The sequence below is a fragment of the Ammodytes marinus genome (genome assembly GCF_949987685.1).
Source record: "Ammodytes marinus genome assembly, chromosome: 10".
NCBI lineage: Eukaryota > Metazoa > Chordata > Actinopteri > Uranoscopiformes > Ammodytidae > Ammodytes > Ammodytes marinus.
This window is the reverse complement of record NC_137214.1, coordinates 10,952,219-10,978,345: the sequence shown is the minus strand read 5'-3', so window position 1 is coordinate 10,978,345 and position 26,127 is coordinate 10,952,219. Positions and strand designations below refer to the sequence as shown.

General features: G+C 41.4%; 5 protein-coding genes across 5 annotated transcripts in view; all 5 read right to left on the bottom strand.

Annotated features, from left to right (window-relative positions):
• LOC307256491 (protocadherin alpha-C2-like) overlaps window positions 1–24,331 on the bottom strand; it is a gene marked incomplete at its 5' end in the record, with an annotated part of 199,325 nt that extends 174,994 nt beyond the window's left edge. Inside the window, one exon of the mRNA XM_080035465.1 lies at window positions 21,971–24,331. Coding sequence (XP_079891591.1) covers window positions 21,971–24,331 — 2,361 coding nt within the window. The remainder of the gene's footprint in view (window positions 1–21,970) is intronic.
• Window positions 647–3,001, bottom strand: LOC307256560 (protocadherin gamma-A8-like; the record flags this gene model as incomplete). The annotated part of the gene is made up of 1 exon (XM_080035587.1): window positions 647–3,001. One exon carries the CDS (start codon window positions 2,999–3,001, stop codon window positions 647–649), a length of 2,355 nt encoding a protein of 784 aa, XP_079891713.1.
• LOC307256558 (protocadherin alpha-3-like) lies at window positions 3,852–6,720 on the bottom strand (the record flags this gene model as incomplete). The annotated part of the gene is made up of 3 exons (XM_080035585.1): window positions 3,852–3,905; window positions 3,994–4,086; window positions 4,378–6,720. The coding sequence occupies 3 exons, from the start codon at window positions 6,718–6,720 to the stop codon at window positions 3,852–3,854; spliced, it is 2,490 nt and encodes an 829-aa protein (XP_079891711.1).
• Window positions 7,693–10,059, bottom strand: LOC307256503 (protocadherin alpha-3-like; the record flags this gene model as incomplete). The annotated part of the gene is made up of 1 exon (XM_080035478.1): window positions 7,693–10,059. One exon carries the CDS (start codon window positions 10,057–10,059, stop codon window positions 7,693–7,695), a length of 2,367 nt encoding a protein of 788 aa, XP_079891604.1.
• Window positions 14,371–20,939, bottom strand: LOC307256557 (protocadherin alpha-13-like; the record flags this gene model as incomplete). Its single annotated transcript, XM_080035584.1, has 3 exons — window positions 14,371–14,382; window positions 15,075–15,166; window positions 18,578–20,939. The coding sequence occupies 3 exons, from the start codon at window positions 20,937–20,939 to the stop codon at window positions 14,371–14,373; spliced, it is 2,466 nt and encodes an 821-aa protein (XP_079891710.1).
• Window positions 24,332–26,127: the final 1,796 nt, after the last annotated feature.

The window sequence follows — 26,127 nt, the reverse complement described above, 5'->3', positions numbered from 1 at the left end:
CCTGTGCTCAGTTGTAAAACCAGTTGCAAGACGCTCCATTAAATGCATTCATGACATCAACAGCAAGTGTACGTCGGGTTTGGCATTATCAACTTTTTGGCCTCAAACACACACACACACACACACACACACACACACACACACACACACACACACACACACACACACACACACACACACACACACACACACGTTACTACTAACTACACGTTTTGCTTAAAATATATTTACAATGATGGACGATCGATTACTTGTTACATACATTTTAAATATGTAAATATGTATGGTAGTCGTAATGGCGTTAAAATTGTGTAGGGAGGATACTCAATACTGGGATAACAATAAGCAATACCAGGGAGAAAGGCCATAGATTATTTATGCTGCTCAGCAGACTCACAACTTGTTAGAAATGCAGCAGAAAAGCTCAAACATCTGTGAAAAACAGAATAGCAACACGTGTATAAGAAAATGAACTATTGTAATACACCGTCACAGCCGGCCCACATGTTTAATGTTCTTGACTTTTTGTTATTCAACTGTTGAAAATCATTATATGAAGAAGTGTTGGAAATGTGTTCAAATATGTCCACCATCACAGGTAAATAAGAAGCATTCGCTCATAAATATGTGTTGAATCACTGGATTTTTAAAGTCTTACCTCTCCAGACGCCCTCCTCCTGTCAGGTAGCACCAGTGTATTGGCATGGCTGCCTGGGGCTATAGTAGATCCTATACTCATTCTGGGTCCAACTAACATGTAGCGTTTGTCTCCAGATCTGTACTGGATGCTGTGACACAGTGTCCCGTCATAATTAGGCTCTTGTAGGTATTTAGAAGTATAGTCTGTGGTTTTAGAGCACTGCATTGCAATCAGCACGATGATACTGATGAGAAAAAGGACTGAAACTGAGCCCAAAGTTATCATCAGGTAAAAAGTCACATCATTCCCCTCATCTTCTTGTGCTGCACTTTTAACATCAGAAGCTGCAAAAGCCTCTTTGGGCTCCACAACTTTGACAATCACAGTAGCTGTTGCTGAGAGTGAAACGTTCCCATTGTCTTTCACCAGTATGAGCAGTTTATGCTCAGCCTCGTCTGTCTCTGTGAATGAGCGAAGTGTTCTGATCTGTCCTGTATAGCGGTCCAAACCAAAGAGACTGTGGTCAGTAACTTCCTGCAGTGAAAACAGTAACCAGCCGTTATATCCTATATCAGCGTCATAGGCTCTGACTTTAGTCACCAAGTGTCCTGCGTTCACATTGCGGGGAATCTCCTCCACACCTTCAGCAGAACCGTTAGAGCTGACTGGATACAGGATGACTGGAGCGTTGTCGTTCTGATCCAGAATGAACACGTTCACTGTGACGTTGCTGCTTAGAGGCGGATTCCCAGAATCTGTGGCAACAACTTGGAACTTGAACGTTTTTAGAGTTTCAAAGTCAAAACTTTTAAGGGCCAAGATATCTCCAGTTTCACTATTTATGTTAAGGAATGATGTCACTGCATTGTCATGCCCTGCGTCTCTAAGAATATGATAGGAAATAAGAGCATTATCTTCCTCGTCACGATCAGACGCAATTAAAGAAAACACCGACACCCCTGGAGGGTTATTCTCAGTGACATAAAAATTATATTGGCTCATTGAAAATTGAGGTCTATTATCGTTCACGTCGGATACAACCACTCTGAACGTCTTTTCAGATGTTAATGCTGGTTCACCTGCATCTTTCGCGATTACTGTTACATCATACACTGATTTATTTTCCCTGTCAAGCTGTAACTTTGTCACAACCGCGTACATGTTGTCCTGTATTGATGGCGTCAGTGTGAAAGGGACATCGTCTTTTACAAAGCTGATCACTTTTCCGTTCACTCCAGAGTCCAAATCGGTAATGCTAATAAGTGCTACTGTGGTTCCTGGTCTGGAGTCCTCTGCAATTCTGTTAGACAGTGACGTTACCTCAATAACAGGAGCATTGTCATTTATGTCTTTAACGTTTACAGTGACGCTTTTTTCTGTTCTAAATGGAACAGCACCGCCGTCCGATGCTTGGATATCTATCTCGTAACTGTCATCCAACTCGTAGTCTAATTGTCCTTTCACAGTTATTTCACCTGTGCTCGGGTCGACATCGAACAGGTCGCGCACCTTACTATTCACATTACCAAAGGAGTAACTAACATTACCATTTATACCGTCGTCCTTATCTGTAGCGTTTACTCGTATAACCAGTGTACCGATTGGTGAATTCTCATTTATCTCTGCTGAATAGACATCTTTTGTAAAGACTGGTACGTTATCATTCACATCCAAAACATCTATTATTATCTCCATGGTCCCGGACTTAGGAGGTTTACCCCCATCTAGGGCTGTAAGCAGTAGTTTATGGCTGCGAGAGGCCTCTCTGTCAAATGGGCTTTGTAATTGTAAAACAGGCACTTTGCCATCTTTCCCGCGATCTTTCACCTCTAGCCGAAAATGATTATTTTGACTTAGTTTATATTGTTGAACAGAATTGACACCGCCATCTGGATCGAGAGCAGCATGCAACTGGAATCTGGTCCCCGCTAAAGTGGACTCTGAAATCTCTAGCCTTTTGTTGTTCTCCGGGAAAGAGGGCGAATGGTCATTCACGTCTAAAACTTCCACAGCAACATAATGGATTTCAAGAGGGTTCTCTAGCACGGTTTTAAGGTTGATCAAACATACACTGACCCGCTGGCATATTTCCTCTCTGTCAATATTACGATTTACGTATAAAACCCCGTCATTTTGGTTGACCAGGAAAAGGGGTTCAGTGGAGCCAGAAACGATACGAAATCCCCGTGCTTTTAAAATATTTGGATCCATACCCAAATCCTTTGCTATATTTCCGACAGCAGTTCCTTCGTTGATCTCTTCCGATACAGAATATCTTATTTGTCCCGATGCCTCGTCGAAAATAAAACTCAAAGCTAGCACAAGGGCGACCCATTTCCCTTTATGTCCGCTTCGTTCCATTGTCAAGTGTCAATGAATAAATCCAGCAAAAAAGAGGTGATCTGCAAACTGTTTTAATATCCACACCATTACAAAATAAAGTGATCCACGTCTTATGAGATGCTCCGTTAGTTTGGACGACAAAATCGTTAAAATACAATTGCATGCGGAGGATAACGGTCTGCCCTCCTGAATGCTTCAGAGGGAGGCACACAGACCTTTGTATGGTGAACCGATGTGATGCGTATATCTGGTTGTTTAGTGCCACCATGCGTTTCTATCGCAGAGCCCGATTTATCTCTACGCCCACCGAAAGCAAAACATCCCACACCAAAAGTCGGAGGACAACACGAAGAGGACATTAGGCAAAATTATCATCTCAAGCTATATCAAAGCGATTATCATCTTATCTATCACAAAATTGCATGTTTCTTAATATCTTCAAATTTAAATACAACAACTAGGCTACATCGAATATACTGTACGCCGTGTCCCTGCCTTCCAGCACCATGGACAGCAATTACAAGCAGTCGCACAGCCTTTTACTCTAATAACAAAACTACTTCAGCTTTAAAACCACTTGCAATCTGCTCAGAAAACTTGTTGTAAACAGCAATATCATCAACACAATAAATTAATTGTTAGTTAGAAGTTGTAATATTCTGACACCCAACAGTAACAAACGTACTGCCCACATATTTCCCCAAGCTGACAATAATTAAACTGTTTGGCGGAGTAAATCTATTTGCATTGCTTTACATCTCACTAAATAAACAAGCTTTCAGTATTAATTAGATGATGAAAATGCCAAATAAACTTAATAAACACGTTAGTATTTGGCATGATGAACAATAGCCTTAAAAGAGGTATTCTATGTGTACTTTGGTGTGACTTTGATGTTTGGCACTGTTCGTTTTGCAAAATGCTACACGATAAAATGAAAAATGTAAGCAAAAACAAAAAATGCATGCTTCTTAAATATATCGAAAACAAGCATGTTATTAAAGTCTTACCTCTGTAGACGCCCTCCTCCTGTCAGGTAGGACCAGTGTATTGGCGTGGCTGCCTGGGGCTACAGTAGATCCTATACTCATTCTGGGTCCAACTAACATGTAGCGTTTGTCTCCAGATCTGTACTGGATGCTATTATCGGCATTTTTCAAACCGCATTGTTAATTTGTGTCAACTTATACTTATGAATAATACTTGTTTGATTGTATTGTGCAGACTCCCTCCTTATCACATTCCCTGAGTCACTTTGTAGCAATAAGAAGAAAACCATCAAACTCAAAAATCAAACTATTGCTTGATAATAAAAAAAGGCAAAGTCATTTCAGCACCATGGACAGCGGTCAGCACAAATAAGCTTCTTATGGAGTTTTATTTGACGGTCTTACCTCTCCAGATGCTCTCCTCCTGTCAGGTAGCACCAGTGTGTTGGCATGGCTGCCTGGGGCTATAGTAGATCCTATACTCATTCTGGGTCCAACTAACATGTAGCGTTTGTCTCCAGATCTGTACTGGATGCTGTGACACAGTGTCCCGTCATAATTAGGCTCTTGTAGGTATTTAGAAGTATAGTCTGTGGTTTTAGAGCACTGCATTGCAATCAGCACGATGATACTGATGAGAAAAAGTACTGAAACTGAGCCCAAAGTTATCATCAGGTAAAAAGTCACATCATTCCCCTCATCTTCTTTTGCTGCACTTTTAACATCAGAAGCTGCAAAAGCCTCTTTGGGCTCCACAACTTTGACAATCACAGTAGCTGTTGCTGAGAGTGAAACGTTCCCATTGTCTTTCACCAGTATGAGCAGTTTATGCTCAGCCTCGTCTGTCTCTGTGAATGAGCGAAGTGTTCTGATCTGTCCTGTATAGCGGTCCAAACCAAAGAGACTGTGGTCACTAACTTCCTGCAGTGAAAACAGTAACCAGCCGTTATATCCTATATCAGCGTCATAGGCTCTGACTTTAGTCACCAAGTGTCCTGCGTTCACATTGCGGGGAATCTCCTCCACACCTTCAGCAGAACCGTTAGAGCTGACTGGATACAGGATGACTGGAGCGTTGTCGTTCTGATCCAGAATGAACACGTTCACTGTGACGTTGCTGCTTAGAGGCGGAGTCCCAGAATCTGTGGCAGCCACTTGGAACTTGAACGTTTTCAGAGTCTCAAAGTCAAAACTTTTAAGGGCCAAGATATCTCCAGTTTCACTATTTATGTTAAGGAATGATGTCACTGCATTGTCATGCCCAGCGTCTCTAAGAATATGATAGGAAATAAGAGCATTATCTTCCTCGTCACGATCAGACGCAATTAAAGAAAACACCGACACCCCTGGAGGGTTATTCTCAGTGACATAAAAATTATATTGGCTCATTGAAAATTGAGGTCTATTATCGTTCACGTCGGATACAACCACTCTGAACGTCTTTTCAGATGTTAATGCTGGTTCACCTGCATCTTTCGCGATTACTGTTACATCATACACTGATTTATTTTCCCTGTCAAGCTGTAACTTTGTCACAACCGCGTACATGTTGTCCTGTATTGATGGCGTCAGTGTGAAAGGGACATCGTCTTTTACAAAGCTGATCACTTTTCCGTTCACTCCAGAGTCCAAATCGGTAATGCTTATAAGTGCTACTGTGGTTCCTGGTCTGGAGTCCTCTGAAATTCTGTTAGACAGTGACGTTACCTCAATAAAAGGAGCATTGTCATTTATGTCTTTAATAGTGACAGTGACGCTTTTTTCTGTTCTAAGTGGAACAGCACCGCCGTCAGATGCTTGGATATCTATCTCGTAACTGTCATCCACTTCGTAGTCTAATTGTCCTTTCACAGTTATTTCACCTGTGCTCCGGTCGACATCGAACAGTTCGCGCACCTTACTATTCATATTACCAAAAGAGTAACTAACATTACTATTTATACCGTCGTCCTTATCTGTAGCGTTTACTCGTATAACCAGTGTTCCGATTGGTGAATTCTCAATTATCTCTGCTGAATAGACATCTTTTGTAAAGACTGGTGCGTTATCATTTATATCTAAAACGTCTATAATTATCTCCATGGTCCCGGACTTAGGAGGTTTACCCCCATCAAGGGCTGTAAGCAGTAGTATATGGCTGCGAGAGGCCTCTCTGTCAAATGGGCTTTGTAATTGTAAAACAGGCACTTTTCCATCTTTCCCGCGATCTTTCACTTCCAGCCGAAAATGATTATTTTGACTTAGTTTATATTGTTGAACAGAATTGACACCGCCATCTGGATCGAGAGCAGCCTGCAACTGGAATCTGGTCCCCGCTACAGTGGACTCTGAAATCTCTAGCCTTTTGTTGTTCTCCGGGAAAGAGGGCGAATGGTCATTCACGTCTAACACTTCCACGGCCACATAATGGATCTCCAGGGGGTTCTCTAGCACGGTTTTAAGGTTTATCAAACATACACTGACCCGCTGGCATATTTCCTCTCTGTCAATATTACGATTTACGTATAAAACCCCGTCATTTTGGTTTACCCTAAAAAGGGGTTCAGTGGAGCCAGAAACGATACGAAATCCCCGTGCTTTTAAAATATTTGGATCCATACCCAAGTCCTTTGCTATATTTCCGACAGCAGTTCCTTCGTTGATCTCTTCCGATACAGAATATCTTGTTTGTCCCGATGCCTCGCCGAAAATCAGACTCAAAGCTAGCACAAGGGCGACCCATTTCCCTTTATGTCCGCTTCGTTCCATTGTCAAGTGTCAATGAATAAATCCAGCAAAAAAGAGGTGATCTGCAGACTGTTTCAATATCCACACCATTACAAAATAAAGTAATCCACGTCTTATGAGATGCTCCGTTAGTTTGGACGACAAAATCGTTAAAATACAATTGCATGCGGAGGATAACGGTCTGCCCTCCTGAATGCTTCAGAGGGAGGCACACAGACCTTTGTATGGTGAACCGATGTGATGCGTGTATCTGGTTGTTTGGTGCCACCATGCGTTTCTATCGCAGAGCCCGGTTTATCTCTACGCCCACCGAAAGCAAAACATCCCACACCAAAAGTCGGAGGACAACACGAGGAGGACATTAGGCTAAATGATCATCTCAAGCTATAACAAAGTGATTATCATCTTATCTATCACAAAATTGCATGTTTCTTAACATCTTCAAATTTAAATCCAACAATTAGGCTACATCGTATGCCGTGTTCCTGCCTTCCAGCACCATGGACAGCAATTACAAGCAGTCGCACAGCATTTTACTCTAATAACAAAACTACTTCAGCTTTAAAACCACTTAGTCAGTGCATACTGCTCAGAAAACTTGTTGTAAACAGCAATATCATCAACACAATAAATTAATTGTTAGTTAGAAGTTGTAATATTCTGACACCCAACAGTAACAAACGTACTGCCCACATATTTCCCCAAACTGACAATAATTAAACTGTTTGGCGGAGTAAATCTATTTGCATTGCTTTACATCTCACTGAATAAACAAACTTTCAGTATTAATTAGATGATGAAAATGCCAAAAAACGTAGTAAACACGTTAGTATAGGGCATGATGAACAATACCCTTAAAATAGGTATGTGTACTTTGGTGTGACTTTGATGTTTGGCACTGTTCTTTTTGCAAAATGCTACACGATAAAATGAAAAATGTAAGCAAAAACAAAAAATGTATGCTTCTTAAATATATCGAAAACAAGCATGTTATTAAAGTCTTACCTCTGTAGACGCCCTCCTCCTGTCAGGTAGGACCAGTGTATTGGCATGGCTGCCTGGGGCTACAGTAGATCCTATACTCATTCTGGGTCCAACTAACATGTAGCGTTTGTCTCCAGATCTGTACTGGATGCTGTGACACAGTGTCCCGTCATAATTAGGCTCTTGTAGGTATTTAGAAGTATAGTCTGTGGTTTTAGAGCACTGCATTGCAATCAGCACGATGATACTGATGAGAAAAAGTACTGAAACTGAGCCCAAAGTTATCATCAGGTAAAAAGTCACATCATTCCCCTCATCTTCTTTTGCTGCACTTTTAACATCAGAAGCTGCAAAAGCCTCTTTGGGCTCCACAACTTTGACAATCACAGTAGCTGTTGCTGAGAGTGAAACGTTCCCATTGTCTTTCACCAGTATGAGCAGTTTATGCTCAGCCTCGTCTGTCTCTGTGAATGAGCGAAGTGTTCTGATCTGTCCTGTATAGCGGTCCAAACCAAAGAGACTGTGGTCACTAACTTCCTGCAGTGAAAACAGTAACCAGCCGTTATATCCTATATCAGCGTCATAGGCTCTGACTTTAGTCACCAAGTGTCCTGCGTTCACATTGCGGGGAATCTCCTCCACACCTTCAGCAGAACCGTTAGAGCTGACTGGATACAGGATGACTGGAGCGTTGTCGTTCTGATCCAGAATGAACACGTTCACTGTGACGTTGCTGCTTAGAGGCGGAGTCCCAGAATCTGTGGCAACAACTTGGAACCGGAACGTTTTCAGTGTTTCAAAGTCAAAACTCTTCAGTGCAGTTATTTGTCCATTTTCAGAATTTACATTTAGGAAAGAAGTCATGTCATTTTGACTCCCTTCCCTCGCAATATGATACGAAATAGCTGCATTATCATTCAAGTCATTGTCCCTTGCACTTACAGAAAATATTGACTTTCCGGCTACATTATTTTCTACAAGATAAAAATCTAAAGGTGTTAGTTCAAAATGTGGACTGTTGTCATTCTCATCTGATATCTGAATACTCACAGTTTTAAACGTAGTTAAGGGAGGTTCACCACAATCGGTGGCTTTTATTGTTATTTCATAATGTGACACCTCCTCGCGATCCAAAAATCCCTTTGTGACGACTGAGTACGTGTTTTCCTTATAGGTTGGCTTTAATTCAAAAGGAACGTCATTTGATATGTGTGAAATAATTTTTCCATTTACACCAGAGTCCTTATCCTTCACACTTAGCAGTGCAATTACCGTGCCAGGCTTGGAGTCTTCAGACACTGTATTTGACAGAGATGTGACTTCTATTTCCGGTGGATTATCGTTAACGTCTTTTATCTTTATAATGACTCTGCACTCACCCGTTAACGGAGGCGTTCCCTTATCGGATGCCTCAACGTCCAGTTCATATGCGTCGTTTTCCTCATAATCCACTACTCCCTTTACTCTAATCTCTCCAGTTAATTTATTCAATTCGAAAATATCATAAACTTTCCCCGATAAGGTTTTTCCGAGGATGTACTCAACTTCCCCATTAGAGCCTTGATCGAGATCCGTCGCATTCATTCTAAATATTAAAGTGCCTGCTGGAACATTTTCCTGTATTGAGATTTGGAAAATCTCCTGACTAAACATTGGACGATTATCATTACTGTCAAGAACAATAATAGAAACATTTAGTGTGCCCGATCTTTGAGGTTTGCCCCCGTCGACTGCTGTAACTAGCAGCGAGTGTTTGTCCTTTTGTTCTCTGTCTAAGGCTTTTTTTAGTACTAAAAATGGTATCTTACCCGCATCGCTTTGACGGATATTTACTTCAAAATGTTCATTTGTCGTCAAAGTGTATGTACGGATAGAGTTAATTCCAGCATCGGGATCACGAGCAGTGTGCAGTTGAAATCGCTTTCCAGGCAATGTGTGCTCTGCTATTTCAAATATCTGTTCTTTTTCGGGAAAACTAGGAGAGTGGTCATTTACATCAGTTATTTCTACAACTACGTAGTGTATTTCCAAAGGGTTTTCGACGAGTATTTTCAGCTCCATTAGGCAGGCACCACTGCCCTGACAGAGCTCCTCTCTGTCAATATGTTTGTGGACGTACAATGCTCCATTATTCTGGTTAACATCAAAAATAGCGTCCTCACTTCCAGACACAACGCGGAACCGACGATCCGTCAAAGAGGTGATGTCAAGGCCAAGATCCTTCGCCACATTTCCAACAACAGTTCCCTCTTTAAGCTCCTCTGGAATAGAGTACCTGAACTGAGCCGAAGCCGGCTTTCCAAAAATCAGCAGCAGTGTCACGTAAAAAGCAAACGCGTAGATGTCCCTCGTTCGAGCTTTTGTTGCAGTCCCCATCGTTATCCAACAACACAGGTACACACAGGCGGCTGTATATGTAGCAGACAATTATGTTTGTCCAACCCACTGAATATTACATATTTACAGAATGCATAGCGTGAGTTCATCTGATGGTGTGCTTGATTCAAGGGCTTTCTATGCTCTATTTAAGATGGCAAACAAAGGGTTTTAAGGGGAGGGACAAATTCGCCCGTGCATGGTTTCCCGATGTAAGAGTGACACCCAGAGGCTTGCAACATGACTCGGTTTAAACGTGTCTGAGAAAACAAACGTACTTTCAGTCTTTAACATTGTTAAAGCTTTCGCTATTTCTCTCCCGCCCACTTCCTTCTATACAATGTATATTAAAATTTGTATGGCTTGCGACTACCAAATGGAAAGGCCCATGCACTTAACATAAAATTAGTAGGGCTACTATTGGTTGTGTGTTTTTTAACATGGCATTTATGTATAACGTGTCCATGCATTCCATCACCATGGACAGCAAATATGACTAATCACACATCCTTTCTATCTATTAACAAATCCAGGAATCTCAACCAATACAACAGCAAGTCCAAGCATACTGATCAAAACGCACAACAGAAACACTGACACATCTTCAAACTTTCAGTAATTTATCGGTTGGAACATGAAGTGTCCTAAGACCTTTCTGTCATAAACTCGCTGCCCAAATACAGACTATAATTCTTGCTGGAACCCAGTGTTATTTTCATTTCAGCACCATGGACAGTGGTCACAACCAGGGGCAACTACTATCCTTTTACAAACAAGATTAGCAGTTTATATTGTTCAAATGCAAATGTCCATCATGGTTTTGAGTTTGCATGTACAAGAAAAAGAGAGACAAACGGTGTGAATTAAGCAGAAAAACAGAGTGTAGCTTATGCAGATGTAGCTATCTTATTACGATCAGCATTTTGCTACACGGATTTGCATTTAATATCTAATTTTAAACCAGCACTTTGTATGTTGAAGGATATGATAAACGATAATAGAAACTCAAACAAACCTATTCGAATCCGTACAAGAAAGCAACATACTTGTGGGTTATAGTTTATGATCCTCTGATTCATGAGACATACCGTCCTGGAGGCTGTCATGGGCCCTTGGACTATATAAGTTGGCCCATCTGCTTCCTCCAGCCTATCCCTTCTTACAGCTGGAATCTATCGTGCATCGTTACTTTTAATTGTGCACCCTTGACACCTCCACAGCACACATGCCACACATCCATGCCTTGCTATTATCGGCATTTTTCAAACCGCATTGTTAATTTGTGTCAACTTATACTTGTGAATAATACTTGTTTGATTGTATTGTGCAGACTCCCTCCTTATCACATTCCCTGAGTCACTTTGTAACAATAAGAAGAAAACCATCAAACTCAAAAATCAAACTATTGCTTGATAATAAAAAAAGGCAAAGTCATTTCAGCACCATGGACAGCGGTCAGCACAAATAAGCTTCTTATGGAGTTTTATTTGACGGTCTTACCTCGCCAGATGCACTCCTCCTGTCAGGTAGCACCAGTGTATTGGCGTGGCTGCCTGGGGCTATAGTAGATCCTATACTCATTCTGGGTCCAACTAACATGTAGCGTTTGTCTCCAGATCTGTACTGGATGCTGTGACACAGTGTCCCGTCATAATTAGGCTCTTGTAGGTATTTAGAAGTATAGTCTGTGGTTTTAGAGCACTGCATTGCAATCAGCACGATGATACTGATGAGAAAAAGTACTGAAACTGAGCCCAAAGTTATCATCAGGTAAAAAGTCACATCACTCCCCTCATCTTCTGTTGCTGCACTTTTAACATCAGAAGCTGCAAAAGCCTCTTTGGGCTCCACAACTTTGACAATCACAGTAGCTGTTGCTGAGAGTGAAACGTTCCCATTGTCTTTCACCAGTATGAGCAGTTTATGCTCAGCCTCGTCTGTCTCTGTGAATGAGCGAAGTGTTCTGATCTGTCCTGTATAGCGGTCCAAACCAAAGAGACTGTGGTCAGTAACTTCCTGCAGTGAAAACAGTAACCAGCCGTTATATCCTATATCAGCGTCATAGGCTCTGACTTTAGTCACCAAGTGTCCTGCGTTCACATTGCGGGGAATCTCCTCCACACCTTCAGCAGAACCGTTAGAGCTGATTGGATACAGGATGACTGGAGCGTTGTCGTTCTGATCCAGAATGAACACGTTCACTGTGACGTTGCTGCTTAGAGGCGGAGTCCCAGAATCTATGGCAAGAACTTGGAACTGGAACGTTTTCAGAGTCTCAAAGTCAAAACTTTTAAGCGCGGTGATGTGTCCATTATCAGAGTTTACATTTAGGAAAGACGTTATGTCACTTTGACCTGCCGCTCTCATAATGGTATATGAAATAGCTGCATTGTCATTTAAATCGGTGTCCGTTGCGCTTACAGAAAATATTGACGTTCCAGCAACGTTATTTTCGATCAGGTAAAACTGTAGGGGATTTTGGTCGAAATGTGGACGGTTGTCATTTACATCTGATATCTGAATACTTAACTTTTTAAAAGAAGATAGGGGAGGGTCACCACAATCGGTGGCTTTTATTGTTATTTCATAATGTGACACCTGCTCTCGATCCAGAAATCCCTTCGTGACAACTGAATATATGTTCTCCTTATAAGAAGGCTTTAATTCAAATGGCACGTCTGAGGTTATGCTTAAAATAATTTTCCCATTCAGCCCGGAGTCTTTATCCTTCACACTAATGAGAGAAACAATTGTTCCAGGCTTTGAGTCTTCAGACACTGTATTTGACAGTGATGTGACTTCTATTTCCGGTGGATTATCGTTAATGTCTCTTATATTTATAATGACTCTACACTCACCCGCTAATGGAGGTGTTCCTTTATCTGATGCCTCAACATCGAGTTTATACACGCCGTTTTCTTCGTAGTCCACCTCGCCCTTAACTCTAATCTCTCCTGTTTTTTTGTCCAATTCAAAAACGTCATTAACTTTTTTCTTCAGAGTTTTTCCAAGACTGTACTCTATTTTGCTATTAGAGCCTTCATCGGGATCCGTCGCATTCATTCTAAATATTGAAGTGCCGACTGGAACGTTTTCTAGTATTTCAATTTGGTAAATCTCCTGACTAAACATCGGACGATTATCATTACTGTCAAGAACAATAATAGAAACATTTAGTGTGCCCGATCTTTGAGGTTTGCCTCCATCTACTGCTGTAACTAGCAGCGTGTGTTTGTCCTTTTGTTCTCTGTCTAACGATTTCTTCAGCACTAAAAATGGTATTTTATCCTCATCGCTTTGCCTGATGTCTACTTCAAAATGTTCATTTGTTGTTATTGTGTATGTACGAATAGAATTAATTCCAGCATCGGGATCACGAGCAGCATGCAGTTGAAATCGTCTACCTGGTAATGTTTGTTCAAAGATTTCAAAACTCTGTTCTTTTTCAACAAAGGTAGGAGAGTGATCATTTACATCTGTTACTTCTACAACTACGTAATGTATTTCCAAAGGGTTTTCAACTATGACTTTGAGCTCAATTAGGCAGGCACCGCTGCCCTGACAGAGCTCCTCTCTGTCGATCTTCTTATGGACGTAGAGAGCTCCATTGTCCTGGTTTACCTCAAAGAATGCATCCTTAGATTCAGAAACCACACGGAAGCGTCGGTCAGACAAAGAGTTGATATCAAGACCGAGATCCTTCGCAACATTTCCAACAGAGGTGCCGTCTTTCACCTCCTCTGGAATCGAGTATCTTATTTCTGCCAAAGCCCGTTTTCCGATCAACAGCAGCACCGCCAATAGAAAAGCCAACCCGGAGCTCACCCTTCGTCGACTGTGTCCTTCGATCCCCATCGTTATCCAACAACACATTTAAACACATAAACCCGTTATTGGAATAATGGCTATATCAATCCCACCGTGTGTCGCAAATTAATGAGTAGCACAATAGACTACGAATCCATCGGGTGGCGAGCTCAATTCAAATGTCCTCTCCGCTTTTTTCATGGGGGAAACAAAAGCTTTGGGAGGGGAGGGCCGACGCTTTCTGAGGTTTCCCAATGTAATACTGACACCCAGAGGTCATTGGGAAAGTAGAAAGGGATACGTATAAATAGGCCTATATATCATTATGAGGTAAATGTGCTCAGTTTCTTTAATTAAACGTATTTAAGCAATATGTTCTATTATAGCGGGAACAAAGCATTTGCGTTTCAGAACCATGGATAGAGATATGAACCTTTGTCGTTTTCTTCACGAAAGTTCTTTGCCGCTCAGCACTCATAGAATGTAATGAAAACTCCAGCAACATCAGATGTTCTTCTATGTTGATAGGGTATTGCGGAACATAGTTACGTACAACCCGTTGGGAATCGCATAGTCACACAGTGCACAAAAGGAATCCATCGGCTAGTGGACTTGATTCAAATGCATGCACTGTAGATGGCAATCAAAAGTTTTTTTCAGGGGAGGACCAACGTCTTCTATTTTTCCCAATGTTACAGTGACACCAGGAGGTCGTTAAAGAGACTTAATAAACTATATATTTAGGGCTACACTCACATGGTTATGTTCAAATGATAACTAGTAACTTCGTAAAGTTAGTCTGTAGTCACTACAACATTATTTGAGAAAGCAAATGACAAATAGCCAGATATTATATTGGAAGTAAAACATGCTTTTAACATAATAAACACGTTTGTAATATTCTTTGCTCTCACAAATACCGTATGTGTGTGGAGAGTAATCACAATCACGTTCGTATGTAATGCTCCCTTCAGTCAAAAAATTCCAGTGAAATATTTAAATAATAAACTCCAGTCAAACTGCTCACACAAGTCACTAGAAACACCTTCTAATTCGTACCTACCAATCAGTTACAAACTGTCAGGAGGAACTCCCAAACAGAGCAATGATTGTATTTGCTTGATAATAAAAATGCAAAGCCTTTTCAGCACCATGGACAGCGGTCACAACTAAACAGCTTTTTATTACGTTTTATTTGACGGTCTTACCTCTGTAGACGCCCTCCTCCTGTCAGGTAGCACCAGTGTATTGGCGTGGCTGCCTGGGGCTATAGTAGATCCTATACTCATTCTGGGTCCAACTAACATGTAGCGTTTGTCTCCAGATCTGTACTGGATGCTGTGACACAGTGTCCCGTCATAATTAGGCTCTTGTAGGTATTTAGAAGTATAGTCTGTGGTTTTAGAGCACTGCATTGCAATCAGCACGATGATACTGATGAGAAAAAGTACTGAAACTGAGCCCAAAGTTATCATCAGGTAAAAAGTCACATCATTCCCCTCATCTTCTTTTGCTGCACTTTTAACATCAGAAGCTGCAAAAGCCTCTTTGGGCTCCACAACTTTGACAATCACAGTAGCTGTTGCTGAGAGTGAAACGTTCCCATTGTCTTTCACCAGTATGAGCAGTTTATGCTCAGCCTCGTCTGTCTCTGTGAATGAGCGAAGTGTTCTGATCTGTCCTGTATAGCGGTCCAAACCAAAGAGACTGTGGTCAGTAACTTCCTGCAGTGAAAACAGTAACCAGCCGTTATATCCTATATCAGCGTCATAGGCTCTGACTTTAGTCACCAAGTGTCCTGCGTTCACATTGCGGGGAATCTCCTCCACACCTTCAGCAGAACCGTTAGAGCTGACTGGATACAGGATGACTGGAGCGTTGTCGTTCTGATCCAGAATGAACACGTTCACTGTGACGTTGCTGCTTAGAGGCGGAGTCCCAGAATCTGAGGCAACAACTTGGAACTGGAAAGTTTTCAGAGTTTCAAAGTCAAAACTTTTCAGCGCGGAAATCTGTCCATTGTCTGAATTGATATTTAAATATGCTGCGATTTTAACTTGATTACCTTCCTCTCTAAATATATTATAAGTTAAAGCCGCATTTTCATTAAGGTCCTTATCTGAAGCAGTAACTGAAAATATCGGGTTTCCAGGCACGTTGTTTTCCGCCAGGTAAAGTTCAATTGGACTATGCAAAAATGCAGGGATATTATCATTCACGTCTGATACATCAATACTCAGAGTTTTGAATGTTGACAGCGGAGGCTGGCCACGGTCTGTAGCTGTTATTGTTATTTCATAATGCGACACCGATTCTCGATCCAAACGCTGTTTCAAAATTAACGAGTACATATTATCTTGAAATGATGGTTTCAGATCGAAGGGCACATTATCTGAAAGACTACATATTACTTTACCGTTTAAACCGGCGTCTTGGTCTGTGATACTAATAAGAGAAACCACAGTCCCAGGTTTTGAGTTTTCAGATACCATGTTTGACAGGGATGTCACCTCTATTTGAGGCGTGTTATCGTTTTTGTCGAGCACTTTGATAATCACCCTGCAATCTGTAGTCATTGGAGGCTGGCCTTTGTCAGTGGCATGGACTTCTAACTTATAAACGTCAACCTTCTCAAAGTCAATTTCTCCCTTCACTCGAATTTCACCACTGTCTTTATCTAAGCTAAACATATCATATATCTTCCGGTCAAGTTGACCACCGAAAAAATATTCAATATCTCCATTCGCACCTTCATCTACATCAGTTGCCTTCACCTTAATTACACTTGTATCTGCATCTACATTTTCAGGTATCGTTACTGAATATACCTCTTGGCTAAATGTTGGATGGTTATCATTTGAGTCGAGAACGATGACTGTGACATTAAGCGTACCTGATCTCGGTGGATTTCCACCGTCAACTGCTGTAAGAACCAATTTGTGCTCATGGTGCTTTTCCCGATCCAGAGCCTTTTGTATAACTAAGAATGGTATCTTATCCTCCTCTCTCTCTCGAATTTGAATACTAAAATATTCGTTTTGATTTAATTTATACACGCGCACTGTATTGATTACAGCATCTGGATCGTGTGCTGTGGGTAACTGGAAACGTTTGCCAGGAACGGTGGACTCCGCAATTTCTAATATTTTTTCTTCCTCTTGAAATGTCGGTGAATTATCATTAACATCTATGATTTCAACTCCCACATAATGTATTTCCATGGGATTCTCGGCTACCATTTTAAGGTTCATTAAACATGGAGACACGCTTTGACAGAGCTCCTCTCGGTCGATGTTCTGTTGCACATATAAGACGCCATTGTCCTGATTTATTCCAAACTGAGCATCTTTAGTTCCCGAAACAATACGAAACCGTCGTTCCCCCAACGAACGTAAGTCCAGTCCTAGATCCTTGGCGACATTTCCAACAACAGATCCCACTTTTACTTCCTCCGGAACGGAATATTTAATCTGAGCTGAAACCTGCTCAATGCAGATGAGCACAACAGAAACATATATGGATAACCACCACGGTTGTATTCCTCTTCTTTGTCCTCCGGCTCCCATTTTTTCAGTTTCGATTATTATTTTTAGTATATCCACTCGCAGGTCAGAAAAATAAAATTGCCTAAATCACAAAAAATACCGTTGAAATATATCCCATTTTTTCTTTTTCTTTTGTACTTATCTAATACCACAACGCCAGCACTTGGTTATATTGGATGTACTGTCGCTTCTCTGTCGACCTGAACAAAACCTCTCTGGAAGGGGCCGGGCCAACGCTGAAGCCCAGCTGAGACGCTTATAAGACACTGACACCTTGTGGACTGGACACATTATGAACCATTTTTAAAGCATACGGCGACGTAAACCACGACAACAGCGTGTTTGCAAATTGTATCTCCTAAACAGCAAATCATTAATGTTGTGCCACTGACTTGTTATAGCAATTTATATTACTCACTCCAGTCGGTATTACAACTTTACTTATCAGCACTGTAAGTGAAGTATGCAGTTTATTCCTTTCAAATACATTGTATTTAAGCAAAATGGTATGCAGACTGGATGCACTGTAATGGACAGCATCACTCAAGCAAGTTTGAGTGCTAATAGACTTTCAAAATGCAAGTAAATAATGGAAACTGGAAAAAAGATGTCTGGAAGGGTGGGAGGGACACATCCCTATTTATTGTGTTGTAAAAGGTAAATAGTTTTATTATAAATGGGCTAAACTATAAAAAAGTGATTCATTCCTTGAAATATATGAAGCAAATCCATAAAGTAAAAATAAAAACTTAAATTCTGACTTGAAGACCAACACAAATTGACTTAGCTTGACTATCAGCACCATGGACAGTGATACCAAATATGCCATTATGTTGCTCTAGCTTTGCTCGTGGAGTTGCCAAGTACATTGCTTAAAAATAGCTCTTATCCAAATTGAACATTAAATCCCAACCTAAAAATTCCACACAATGTGACCAATATGCTACTCTTCCACACCTATACAACATGTAAGCAGCCTGCATTTTCTAATTTCAAGAGCAGCCTTAATTGAAAACGACATGACACATATCTTATATCTGAGACAGTAAATATTTATTGTTTCATACATTTCTAAAGGTAATTGTATCTGTTAGGAGGGAGTTATCTAAATGTATGCAGTATATTCTCTGAATGTATGGAAATATCTTCAATTTAAAACATGAAACATTGGCTTACCTCTCCAGACGCCCTCCTCCTGTCAGGGAGCACCAGTGTATTAGCATGGCTGCCTGGGGCTATAGTAGATCCTATACTCATTCTGGGTCCAACTAACATGTAGCGTTTGTCTCCAGATCTGTACTGGATGCTGTGACACAGCGTCCCGTCATAATTAGGCTCTTGTAGGTATTTAGAAGTATAGTCTGTGGTTTTAGAGCACTGCATTGCAATCAGCACGATGATACTGATGAGAAAAAGTACTGAAACTGAGCCCAAAGTTATCATCAGGTAAAAAGTCACATCATTCCCCTCATCTTCTTTTGCTGCACTTTTAACATCAGAAGCTGCAAAAGCCTCTTTGGGCTCCACAACTTTGACAATCACAGTAGCTGTTGCTGAGAGTGAAACGTTCCCATTGTCTTTCACCAGTATGAGCAGTTTATGCTCAGCCTCGTCTGTCTCTGTGAATGAGCGAAGTGTTCTGATCTGTCCTGTATAGCGGTCCAAACCAAAGAGACTGTGGTCACTAACTTCCTGCAGTGAAAACAGTAACCAGCCGTTATATCCTATATCAGCGTCATAGGCTCTGACTTTAGTCACCAAGTGTCCTGCGTTCACATTGCGGGGAATCTCCTCCACACCTTCAGCAGAACCGTTAGAGCTGACTGGATACAGGATGACTGGAGCGTTGTCGTTCTGATCCAGAATGAACACGTTCACTGTGACGTTGCTGCTTAGAGGTGGAGTCCCAGAATCTGTGGCAGCAACTTGGAAGTGAAAAGTTTTCAGAGTTTCAAAGTCAAAACTCTTTAGTGCGGATATGTGTCCGGTTTCTGAGTTGACATTCAGGAAAGTTGTCATATCACCCTGCAGCCCATCACCTCTCGCAATGAGGTAAGTTATTGCAGCGTTTTCATTCAGATCATTATCAGCTGCACTTACATACAGTATTGAGGCGCCCGGTGCATTGTTTTCTACCAAATACAGTTCAAGTGGATTTTGACTGAAAACTGGTCTGTTGTCATTTACATCAGCCACCTGCACACTCAAGGTTTTTACAGCGGAAAGTGGAGGCTCACCGCAGTCAGTAGCCGTTATTGTGATGTCATAATGGGAAACAGTTTCTCGGTCTAAACGGCCCTTTGTGACAAGGGAGTACATGTTTTCCTCGATGGATGGCGTCAAATCAAACGGAACATTATTCGATATTTTACAAATCACTTTCCCATTAACGCCCGAATCTCTATCCGTAACACTAATGAGAGAGATAACGGTGCCGGGCTTTGAATCCTCGGGGACTACTTTAGACAATGAGGTTACTTCAATGTCTGGCCTGTTGTCATTCACATCTTTAATTTTAATCACAACTCTACTTTCGGCCGTCCAAGGTAGATGGCCTTTATCTGAAGCCTGCAAATCTAATCTATAAATCTCCGTGTCCTCAAAGTCCACTTTTCCTTTCACTCGTATCTCACCAGTGACACTGTTTAATTCAAATGTATCGTACACCTTTTTCTTTTGTGTTTTGCCAAACGTGTATTCAATTTCGCTGTTCAAACCTTCATCTAAATCTGTAGCGTTTAATTTTATTACAAGAGTTCCGATCGAGGAATTTTCATCTAACGACACTGTGTATATATCTTTGCTAAAGACAGGGCGATTATCATTTGCATCGAGCACAGTAATAGTCAAATTAAGACTCCCTGATTTCGACGGACTGCCCCCGTCAACGGCATTTAACACTAAACGATGTTCTGATTTTTGTTCTCTATCCAACGCCTTTTTTAGGACTAAAAACGGTATCTTGTCCTCCTCATTGTCTCTGATTTCAATATCAAAAAAAATATTTTGGCTCAATTTATATAATTTGACAGAATTTGTACCGACATCAGGATCTCTAGCGGCATGTATTTGGAAACGAGTACCTGGTGGAGTATGCTCTGCTATTTCCAGCCGCTGCTCGCTTTCTGGAAATGTCGGTGAATGGTCATTAACATCCATAATTTCAACGCCAACGTAATGTATTTCAAGCGGACTTTCAACAACAATCTTCAGGTTTATCAGACAAACCTTGGTTCCATCACAGAGCTCTTCCCGGTCCGCAATCTTTCCAATATTCAACATCCCATTGTGTTGGTTTAACTGAAACAGAGAGTGATTGGGCCCCGAAACAATACGAAACCGTCGGTCTGTCAAAGTGCTAACGTCAAGGCCCAAATCCTTGGCAACATTTCCAACAGAGGATCCCACTTTTAGATCTTCTGGAACAGAGTATCTTAACTGAGCCAGAATCCGCTCTGCAAAGCACAGCAACAAAATCCCGGCAACCCAGCAGCAGTTCACTCGGCGCCTTTGTCCTTGTTCTCCCATCATGAAGCAAAAAAAGGAAGGTTTTCTTTGAGGCAAATGGAGTGATCAGATTGCTCATCGAACTAGTCTGATTAAATCCATTTTATGATTCTCAAATAGGAGCTTTCACACATAAATATTAACCGCTCCTCGTGTCACTTGGTAGATAGCCTACGATGTGTAGCTACCCCGTCAACATACCACCTCCATAAGATATTATCCGGAGATGGGCAGGGCATGTAAAGCAAGAGCAACCCACACATTAGCTAGACCATGCTGACACCATGTGGCCAGTGGGCTGCAATAAGATCCGAAATCACAAGTGATTTTCTTTACTACGTATAGCATGGAGGCATATTAAAGCCGATTCAAATGGAGAACGTTGTAGTGACGGCCACACGATGAACTGATAAAAACTACCCCATGCATAGTCTTCATGAATCAATCGGCCAACATGTATATAGTCCTTTACAGAAACCAGCAGGAATCCAAAGTGCTTTGCATCAAGAAAAAGAGAATAAAACATAACATACTCCTTCTCCTCCATCAAGTAAACTACTGTATATGCTTAGTATTTTTTCAGCAGACCCCACTAAGCGTATAACTTGGATGTATGGACATTGGTACAAATAATAGGACACGCAATGGCACCTGTCAATGCCATGTGAAATGGCTTAAAACCCCGTCAATTTATAAAAAACAGATTGGTGTAATCGAGGCAAGATAGAACAGGACACACAGGCTGGTAATCTGCTCCACAGCTTAATTCAACACGTGGGTGGACGCAAGGGTATGGGAAATACAAACGTATTTCCATTTCAAAATAACGAGTCCACAGGTGATTCATTTCAGTCCGACACATGAATTGTAGCGCCAAAAGAACTGATTTCAGCACCACGGAAAGCACTATTTCAAACCAGCAGGGTCAACACAGTCAAATGGGAAAAAAACATATTCAGTTCATCTATAATGTATGGACTACAATTTAATTTGTGTAAAAGCATTATCGAGATGATGATAATAATGATGATAATAACAGTAATAATATTTACCTCTGTAGAAGCCCTCCTCCTGTCAGGAAGCACCAGTGTATTGGCGTGGCTGCCTGGGGCTATAGTAGATCCTATACTCATTCTGGGTCCAACTAACATGTAGCGTTTGTCTCCAGATCTGTACTGGATGCTGTGACACAGAGTCCCGTCATAATTAGGCTCTTGTAGGTATTTAGAAGTATAGTCTGTGGTTTTAGAGCACTGCATTGCAATCAGCACGATGATACTGATGAGAAAAAGTACTGAAACTGAGCCCAAAGTTATCATAAGGTAAAAAGTCACATTATTCCCCTCATCTTCTTCTGCTGCACTTTTAACATCAGAAGCTGCAAAAGCCTCTTTGGGCTCCACAACTTTGACAATCACAGTAGCTGTTGCTGAGAGTGAAACGTTCCCATTGTCTTTAACCAGTATGAGCAGTTTATGCTCAGCCTCGTCTGTCTCTGTGAATGAGCGAAGTGTTCTGATCTGTCCTGTATAGCGGTCCAAACCAAAGAGACTGTGGTCACTAACTTCCTGCAGTGAAAACAGTAACCAGCCGTTATATCCTATATCAGCGTCATAGGCTCTGACTTTAGTCACCAAGTGTCCTGCGTTCACATTGCGGGGAATCTCCTCCACACCTTCAGCAGAACCGTTAGAGCTGACTGGATACAGGATGACTGGAGCGTTGTCGTTCTGATCCAGAATGAACACGTTCACTGTGACGTTGCTGCTTAGAGGCGGAGTCCCAGAATCTGTGGCAACAACTTGGAACTGGAACGTCTTCAGAGTTTCGAAGTCAAAACTTTTTAATGCGGAAATGGTGCCATTTGCCTCATTTATATTTAAAAAGGAGGTAACAGTGGGCCCTGGACTCCTACGGTTGAGTGAATATGTGACTACCGCATTTTCACCTCCATCAGCATCCGCTGCGCTCACCGAAAACACTGACATTCCAGCCTTGTTGTTTTCAGGCACATAAAAAGTATACGGGCTTTCAGTGAACAAAGGCATGTTGTCATTGACATCTAGCACGACTACCTGTATCACCTTCGTAGAAGACAAGGGTGGGATCCCTAAATCCTTAGCCGTTATTGTAATATCATACATGTGTATTTTTTCCTTATCTAGGAAATCCTTGGTGACCAAAGAGTATGACTGTCCGTCAGGGGATGGCTTTAAGTCAAAAGGTAAATGACCGGGCACACTGCAGACCACCTGTCCGTTCACACCAGAGTCAAGGTCCGTTACATCCATCAGAGCCACCACCGTGCCAGGAGGAGCATCCTCTGGAATGCGACTTGAAAGAGATGTGATATCTATTTCGGGTTGGTTATCGTTCACGTCTTCTACTCTAACAACCACGTTGCAGTGTGTGGAGAGAGACACGGCACCTTTGTCTGCAGCCAGAACCTTGATGTCATAGACTTGTTTTTCCTCGTAATCAAGGCTTCTTTTAACAGTTAATTTGCCAGTTATACTATTCAAATCAAACGGCTCAGTTGAGAGACCTCTTACTTTACTCCGTAAAGAATATTCGATGTCACTGTTCACCCCCTCATCCGGGTCGGATGCATGTACTGTCAGCAGGAACGTTCCTACAAGTGCGTTTTCCTTTATTGTTATGGTGTATTTCTGTTTATCACACACTGGCGTGTTGTCATTTACGTCGGATACAATAACAGTGATATTAATGGTACCCGATTTAGCTGGTTTGCCCCCATCTGTAGCTGTTAGAAGTAGCCAGTGTTGAGCGGCCTGCTCTCTATCCAAAGGTCGCTGTAATATTAGAAATGGAACTTTTCCATCCTCCCCAAAATCCTCAGTTTCCAGGCGAAAATACTGGTTTTGGTTTAGCTTGTACGACTGTAGGGAATTTAAACCAACATCCAAGTCGTGGGCTCCTTCTATTTGAAATCGAGAACCAACTATCGCTGACTCGAGCACCCCTAATGTGTAGTTTTGTTCAGGAAATTTCGGTGAATTGTCGTTTACATCGAGTATCTCAACTATAACCTGGTGCATCTCGAGAGGGTTTTCTACAATTGCTTTGAAATTTGTGATGCATGGCACCGTTTTTGCACACAGCTCTTCCCTGTCAACTCTCTGGTTCACTAACAAGACTCCATCTCTCGGATTTATTTTAAACAGATCCTGCTTTGTTCCTGACACGACACGAAGATTCCTATCTGTCAATCTTCCGAGATCTATTCCAAGGTCTTTGGCTATATTTCCAACCGCTGTGCCTAATTTTAATTCTTCCTGAATCGAATACCGTATTTGAGCAGATATTCCTTCGAAATGAGTCGTAATCAGCAGCGCCAGACAAAAATAAATCCACATATCCAGCCATCGTCTTCTGGTGTCCGTTATCCCCATTGTTCGGAAAACAGTCTTCAAATCAACGGTATTAATCCTTCAAAGAAATGTTCCATTAATTTTTAATATCCTTTTGCGTAGAGGAAACAATACATTTATTCGGGGACCATTATTATGGTTAAAAAAAAATGAAGCCCTGTTTGGTCCGTTGTTTCAAGCCGTCTCTTTGGACTGTAACTGAATGCACATGTAAAAAAGACACCACCTCGCACACACAACCACTATAGGGATTTAGATATATATGGTGATACAGCACCACCCATTGACACTGCAATGATCGTGCATGCGTTGATGATAATATACGTTTTCTTTCAGTTTAGCCTTCACTGCACATCTGCACTAAGGCGGTAGACGCTTTAAATAGAATTAGAAGTATTACTCCAGTCATGTTAAGGGTCTTATTTTAACATTCATTTATATGTTAAAGTTTGTTTTTACAAGTGATTCCTTAAAAACACAATACATATTCTAAATTGGAGAATGAGGCTTCAGCTTCCCTCATTTCTCAAATACCTTTTTTTAAGTCATGTTTTTTTTTGTTCGTGTCCTGTTGTTTTTAAATGATCTTGTCCCACATTAAGCAGTAGATATTTGTCAGTAAAATCTAAGAAATCCATGTGGCCGAAAGACCTGACTATTTTAATGTTGTTACGGTGAACAGCGTTGTTAATTAAAAACATATTTACACATTTCCGTGACTTGGCTAACTGTTGGCAACTAAATGTGGTGAGATGAAAATTAACAATTAGAAAAAAATTGGTGCACGTGAGCAAACATTTTCTCGAAAGTATCCTGGATAGAGCTATGCAAATTCAATTATACACCCAGGGTGATTTCCCCTGAAAGAACAGTTCAATCGAAACAAGAATCATCCATCATTATTACGTATAATCAATTCACTGAAAATGTACCGTTTGAACAATATAGCTGTCTCTATTATTTGTTTTATAGGTGCAGTTTACAAAGTGGCTTAAGCTTTTGACATTCACATAAACTCTATGTGGTATGCAGTACACTCCCACAATCGTTCTTGTGTTGCAGAGGTGAGCAGTGACATCTCATGGATAACACCAGCAAGTACAGCCATGATTTAGCACTTGTGTGGCTGCTCTCCATTGTTTGTATATACATTTGATTTGTGCCACAGAGTAGTGCGTGGAGAAATGCGGAACAAATTATAATGAAAAAAAAATGAAAATCACAGCATACAAGGAAACAGAGTGACCTACATCGTAAAAACACCACCCCTCCCACATGCTACGGCAATGTCTCTGGAATTAGGCCAAACATATTCGTGCGCGTGCACGAGAGCTGCCGCATTCTGCAACACCAGAACACCTCCTCCCAGTTCTGCCTCCCAGTTCTGCCTCCTTTATTTCCCACATGCTGCATCAATGCTACCGGATTGTTTAAACGTGCATTACTGACATTAATATCAGCCTCTGGAAGGCAGAGCTACCGATAATAATGCGCATTGCACTGTGAAGCATTGTGAAGTGGAGGGGGCCATGTCAGAATATTAAATTATGTGCAGCTTCACAGCACACCGCGAGCTCATTCAGCACGTCGCCATGGCAACGCAGCGCCAGTAGGCAGGTCGCTGTCCATGGTGCTGAAAGCCAGCAGAGACTCGGGAGGAAAAAAGAGGGGGAGGGATGCAGGAGCTGAGAATGCTGCAGACAAAGAAAGCCAGCTGTATCCACCCTGATGCTCCTTTCTCTCTAAAACATAAAATATACACATCCCCTTCCCACTCACAATCCTCCCTTATTGTTAATTTCAAGAACTATTTTGAA